General features: G+C 39.2%; 1 protein-coding gene across 1 annotated transcript in view; it reads left to right on the forward strand.

Annotated features, from left to right (window-relative positions):
• LOC104163433 (disco-interacting protein 2 homolog C) overlaps positions 1-6742 on the forward strand; it is a gene marked incomplete at its 3' end in the record, with an annotated part of 135094 nt that overhangs the window by 46483 nt on the left and 81869 nt on the right. The window contains exons 8-9 of the mRNA XM_009702442.1: positions 1057-1148; positions 5061-5171. Coding sequence (XP_009700744.1) covers positions 1057-1148; positions 5061-5171 — 203 coding nt within the window. The remainder of the gene's footprint in view (positions 1-1056; positions 1149-5060; positions 5172-6742) is intronic.

Here is a 6742-nt window from a genome sequence, read left to right on the forward strand (position 1 = left end):
ATAGGTAATCTGTTGTCAGAACCTATTATCGTTTAAGTTATTGGTGGGCATGAATTAAAGATTTGTTACTGTCAGACTGAATAGTGCTTAAAGACAGTACCTAGGAGCCAGCCAAGAACAAGGGCTGTTACGCTCGGTATTGTTCAAATGGAAGTAACAAGGTCTCTAAACAAAGAACCTCCGAAAGAGCTTGCATAGTTGGAAAATGCCAGGTGCTTAAAGGATTAATGAAAGGCATGTAACATGGCCAACGAGGTCTTGATAAGGATTTTCTTTAGAGAATATTGGGGTGAGGTCTTGATAAGGATTAGCTAATTAGCTAAGTGGAGCTGGGGAGATGAAGCAAGGGAGAAGAGAGACAGTGAAAAGGAAGGATACCTGGGGCAAGTGAAATAAAACTGAAAGAAGGGAGGGGATGTGAGCAGGTGAGAAGAAAAAGCCAAGTTAAATAGAAGAAGGCCCAGAATTCAAAGTGACACATAGTCATATGGATGTGCTAAGGATCAGAGGGTCCCTGCTGCTTCAGTGTGCCCCTTTGGCTGCGGGGTGTTTTCTGTTTGTTGGGTTTTTTTCTTTGTCTCTGCTTCTTGAGACTCCTCTCCTTTTTCCCTTGGTGGCTTGGGGTGAGAGAAGTGCCATCATGAAACCTGAGTAACCCCTCGCAGGTCAGTCTAGGCTCAAATGCGACTTGTCCGACTTGCTAAGCTAAGGGTGTTAGGATGATGTCTAGACTTGGTGATGTTCCAGCCACTTCTGACCATTAACTTTTGGAGTCAAGATCCAATTTTCTCCAAAGTAAGAAACTTCTGCAATGAAGACAACTATTCTTACTTTTTTTTTTTTTTAATGCTGCTGTCTTGAAAAAAGTTCAGAGAAAGCTTCTGATAAGTATTTAAATATTTCCACTAGTCCCAGTAGTGGTGTCATATTTAGTGGGAAAACTAATATAAATGTTCCTACTGTTTTTTTTCACTGCTCAGGTATTCTTTCTCTTTAATAACCTTGTAAAACATAATAAGAATTTTAAAATTAATTTCACAAATTTTGTGTTAATAGGCAAACTTTGGACCAGAAGTATGAAGGTTGCTTACAATATACTACATAAATTAGGCACAAAACAAGAACCAATGGTACGACCTGGAGACAGAGTGAGTATCTAAATGACTTTTAATTACTAATAATTCAGATTCCACATTGACAAAGAGAGAATGAGATATTTGGGGTGCTCAGAGGAAATTAATGAAGTGACATTTTGAGAGGGTGAAATCCACGTTTTACTCAGAAAAAGTCCGATCATTCAGACAGAGGTTTTGAGTTGCATAATAAATAACCTGAGCTGGTACTCACTGAATAGTAGCTTAAAGTTGTGGCAACATCAACAATAAACATTCCCATGGAAGGTGATTTTTGGAAATAGAGTAGCAGTCTGTTTAGCAAAAGCTTGCTTATGGAGCCTGGAGGTGTCATGTGGGTAAAAAAACCTTCTTACTAATGACTTTGTAGTTGTTGAGATGGTAGAAACAAGAGAAGCATTGTGGAGGACAAAGACAAGCAGAGTAAACACATTTTGGCAACCAGTTAAATAAATAAATTACGCTGACTGCTAACATGGAGAATATTTCCGTTCCTGGTTCCTGACTGATGCAGTTACTGCTAGAGGCTGAATCTAGGTGAGTGGATAAAGTCCACAGAGAGCAAGGATTAAGGAGGTAACACTTCAAGTTGTTAAATGAAGGCAAGAACATCCTATGATTTTGCTAATGATGTACTTACAAACCTACCCCTTCTACTGTCGAGGCTGACTGAGCCTGCCAGACATTTTCTCTGCCAGAACATGTACAGAAATTTCCACAGGTCCCATTCCAGGTTGGCTTTAAGCCATGGAATGGATATTGCAGAACAAATTTGTCAGAAATGCAAATTTTAGTCCTGCCTTAGCGCTTAGAGTTGTGAAGGTGGAGTTAAGTCTTCCTCTCCCAGGGTCTGATAACAATTCTCAAACTGTTAGTTCTCTTGGTCCTCTTGTGCCACTTGTGAGAAAGATGTCTATTTACATTATACATTTCTTAGGGCTTCAAAAATGAGAGCATGCAATAATGCTTCCCAGAAGAAAAAAGAAGAAAAAAAAATTTAAAAATGAAACCTGATGGTGCTTCCTATGTTTCTTTTTGAAATATATCATAAAGAATTTAACTAAAGGATCTTAAGATCCTTAATCTAAATTGTTTCCTACAATGGCATTCAGTCAGGAGTAGGATCTGAAGAATCTCTTTTACTTGACTTACAAGTGTGTCTCTAAGCAACAGCAGAAGAAACAAGTTGTTCAAGTGTACACATCAAAACAATCCACCCAGAAAGCTCCAAAAGGAATAGAGTTCACATATGGGCAATGTGCATCTCTCCCTATCTATTGTGTGCTAACTGCCCATCTTCATATTCATTTACTGGAGCAGTCACTGGCATCTTCTAACATTAAGAAAGGGTTTGTGGATAATTCAGGCTGAAAGCTGGAAGTGAAGCTAGTGCAGGACACATAAAGAACAAATTACAGCTCTTCTAAAATAAATCCACCTAGATTACTGTGAAACAAATGTTTATAGCTGAGTGCTGAAAGCATATGCTTTGCGTTGTAAAAATATCTTGCCTAGCATCCCTGTGTAACAGAAACATGATCATTTGAAGCAACTTCATGTTGAAGATGAGGTGTTACTGTACTTCTGATGTTCTAGGCTGTTATTCTGGCTGTTATGCCTCTGTTGTAATAACATAAAAGCTTTCTGACCTCTTTGAAGATGGCTTTTATTCTAACTAATGTATTTTGTGTGACAACAGTTAAAGATAGTTTTTAAATACTAAATGAAATACAGGCATATATTTCTGGTCTTTTCTAAATGAGAGTGTAATTGTTTCCTTATGTTAATGCTATATAAAATTCAGAAAGGCCTTTTTCCCTTTAAAAGCATCTTCTATCAGTACAATCTCTTATTTTTCCTGACTACCATTACATCACCTCTTAGGTTCTTTGTCTGAGCCAAAAAATGAATGAATATGCCTGCATTTCATTCCGTTTCTGGTATTATTATCGTACACGACGAACTGTATTTGCCTTCTATAGTAACTTCAGAAATTTAACCTTGTGTCACCCCAGACAGATGGCTGGAAATTAAACTTGCCCTCTGAAATATCTACTAGATAACCAGATTCTCATCTGGTAATATAAACAGTATGGTTTGTTTTCCTTCAGCCTTATGTCTTTTTGCTTTTACACACATCATTTATTTATTTGGTACAGGTCTGTTAGTGATTAATGTTTTTCGGAGGGGAAGTTAATGCCTCATTCCCACTGGACTTCAGTGAGATTTTTCACCTCTGTCAGCTCCTTTGCAAACATTCCCAGCCAAACCTTTGCTACCTTTATGCAAGCAGAGACCAACACAAAACCCAACAATCCTCAAAATATCTTTTGGGATCTTTCAGCATCTTTCAGATGTTTGCTGGGCTCAGTAAACTCTACCATCCCCTCAGTGCACCTAGCAAAATCCCTTTCCTTCCATTTCCCCTGAGGCTATTTATGGTATGTGCATGTAGAATGCATACAGTAAGCTCTGCACAGCCATCTCCAGCAGTTGGATTGTTTCATGTGCAAGCAAACAGATAAAGTAGCAATGTATTCTCTCTGAAGTTTCTCTTAAACAGTTACGAAGTTACGGTCCTCAGCATAAAAATAGAGATATTTTAGACTCACTTGGACAAGGTTGGGTAGATTTCTTCTAGTTTGAAGGAATCAAGTTGTCTATGGAAGGTGACTATCTTTGAAGCCGTGTAAAAACTTTGGAAATCCTTATAATCTCCAGCAACTGAACCTTGGAGCGTATATGAAAACATACTGGTTTTGCTTCGAGAGACTGAAACACAGAACTCCTATGGATGTCAAAGCAGTGAAAACTCAAGTGTTTTTAAGTAGTTTCAGCAAATTTTAAGATGCTGTAATAATGCACTCTGATCCTGTGTGCAAGCCCAAAGGAATTAAGTTTGAAATCATTCGCCATGCCTTTTGCATGCCATTTCAGTTGACCTTGCAGGATAGTTGCCAACTGCATTAGAGCTGTTTAAGACATGAGGGGAGAACGTCCATCTGACTGAACCAAAACAAAAACGTAGACAGAATCTAACCACTGAGGTCATTTACTGTAGGTGAGAGCAGTGGTATTCCCTGCCCTTGCAGTGAGAGTCATGGACTCACCAAGACCGTGCACTCTTGCCTCTCCTTCCCCTTTGCCCCTGGAAGATCTAAGACTTTGTCTGCAGTGCCCGCAGAAGCAAGCTGCGTGGTTCAGCACATTGAGGGAAGAAGGGCACCTAGTGAGCATACAGGTGATTTCCTATGATCTGATTTTGGCATTCTTTTTTCTAAATAATCCCTAGCCGTAGCCCTGAAGCTGTGAAGTTCAACAAACCCAAACCTAAGATTGGCATGCTATATGGCCAGCTCTGGATGTGACTTGTATCACACTCTAGCTTCTCTAGATATCAATTACTTGTGTTCACACAGTACACAGAAACTTGGACAACAGTCCAATCCTAAAATGAAATTGTTGTACAAGGCAAAGCATAGTGAGACAAAACGTAACATATTGATGGTTGACATAATGCCATAGTAAGTCTGGGTAATCTGAATTGGTCACAGATCCAGTTTGGTTTTGGTAACTTCAAGTAAATTATTAAATTAGAATGTAAAATTCAGTTAATTCCATTTAATTGCTTATTTAACATCTGTAAAGCAATCAGTAAATTGAGAACCAGATGAAAGGTATTGTCAATGTGGGAAACAATACAGCATGAAAATATTTAACTACCTCGTAAGTGAAAATGTTCACAAAAGGAATACCTATCAGAATCAATTCCTTCTGATTGCTCATTCATCTTTCATTAGGTATTTGAATAGTTATCATAGAAATGTTTCTGTAATCATCTCTCTCCAAAAGGAAGCATGGAAACTTCAATTATCGTTATCTGAAACCTGGGATAAAACATTTTTAACATTCGTCTCTTTGTTTCAGGTAACACTCGTGTTTCCTAACAATGATCCTGCTGCTTTCATGGTAGCATTTTATGGCTGCCTACTTGCTGAAGTTGTCCCCGTCCCTATTGAAGTGCCACTTACAAGAAAGGTAGGGAACTGAATTTCTTTTCTATACTGCATTTTAAAACTTATGTCAGAACAAATCACAACTGAACATAGCTCGAGTACATTTTCGTGGTTAACTATCCCTGAATCTGAGGATACAAAGATAGTGCTGTGCAGTGAGTTATATATAGTTTCTTCTTTTCTCTGATGGAAAGTCTGAAGATGTGCTTGCAATTTCAGCAAATGCAGGTCCGTCTGGAAAAGGAGAGGAAAATTTTCCAAGAGAACAGCTCTGCCAGTCCTAGATGGGTTATATTTGTAGCCTCTCAAAGCATTCTGATGTTGACCACTGACAAAGAATCATTGGCAACAACTGCTGGTTCTCCACCTGTCCCTGCAACCCAAGCTATGTTATAGTGCCACTAGTGCTGTGTATACTCCTTCAAAGCAGTGAAGTAAATGCCTTCTCCTGGGTCTATATGTGCATGTGTATCCCAAAGCCTCTGTCACCGCAATCATGTCTGCCAAGGGTGGCACTTCAACAGATTAAGTTTGCAAATTCTTGCCACAGAACATATATTCATAGAGAAAATGGACCATTTCTAATCAGAAGCCTTTCACATCGAGTGTTGGTTCAGAGATTCAACCATGTATCCTAGGGAAGTGTTAGCAGACAGATACAGCAGTTCCAGCTGGAAAGAACGCCTAGGGGCAATGAGGGGAGGGGGCTCAGTGGTGTAGGTAAGCCACAGCTGGGAAGCTTACACTGATGCTGCTAAACTTGCATTTTTTTCTGAGGATATATGCCTTGAAGGCTGTAAATACAGCAAAATATATTTATTCATTACAAGTTCTTTTTGTCACATCCCCTTAATTTTACCACAGCTAGCCATAATGCCTGTTGTAAGATTCTCCCAAATATCCCCTTATATAATACCTTCTTTATTAGCTAGCACTAATAATGCCTTATTTTAATTATTTATTCTGGAATTGTCCACACAAAGTGCATTCTTTAATCCTTACAAACTTTCTTCTTTAAACTAAATTCTTTTGGAAAATGTTGACTGAAACCATGAGGTTTTTCCAAGGAAAGGGAAATGTGTTGCTTTGCTCACATTTTCAATTTTTCAATTGTCAAGGTCTTTTCTTTGAAATGCTCTGGTGTCACAGCACTCTGGAGCAGAAGCTCAAATCTTTGTTTCATGGACAGGTGCCCTGCCTTTCAAATGAAAAGCCATGAAAACAAATTTCTAAGCTGTCATTCTAGGCTTTGCATTTCGCACATCTCACATAGCTATTCAACAGCTAAAAATGTCTGGAGATTCCTTCCTAACTGAACATGTTTGAACCTTCCTCATCTCTGAGAAGCTGAGTTGATCTCGTGATTTCTCCATTATGTTCACACATGCCCTGGCCAACATCCATGGTGGGCCCTTGCCATGGCGAAACCAGAAGCTGGCAGGGAGAGAAGAGGTGGTAGCTGGAGGAAGGGACCTTTTTCTGAACTGGTGAAGGAGTAGAGAGAGATGGGGGAAACTGAGTGGATCAGACAACAAAAGGCCATGATCCATCTGGGCAGATGTGAGAGTAGCTGAGCAGAAGGAAGGACACCGG

This window comes from Cariama cristata, unplaced genomic scaffold (genome assembly GCF_000690535.1).
Source record: "Cariama cristata isolate BGI_N322 unplaced genomic scaffold, ASM69053v1 scaffold10666, whole genome shotgun sequence".
Classification (NCBI taxonomy): domain Eukaryota; kingdom Metazoa; phylum Chordata; class Aves; order Cariamiformes; family Cariamidae; genus Cariama; species Cariama cristata.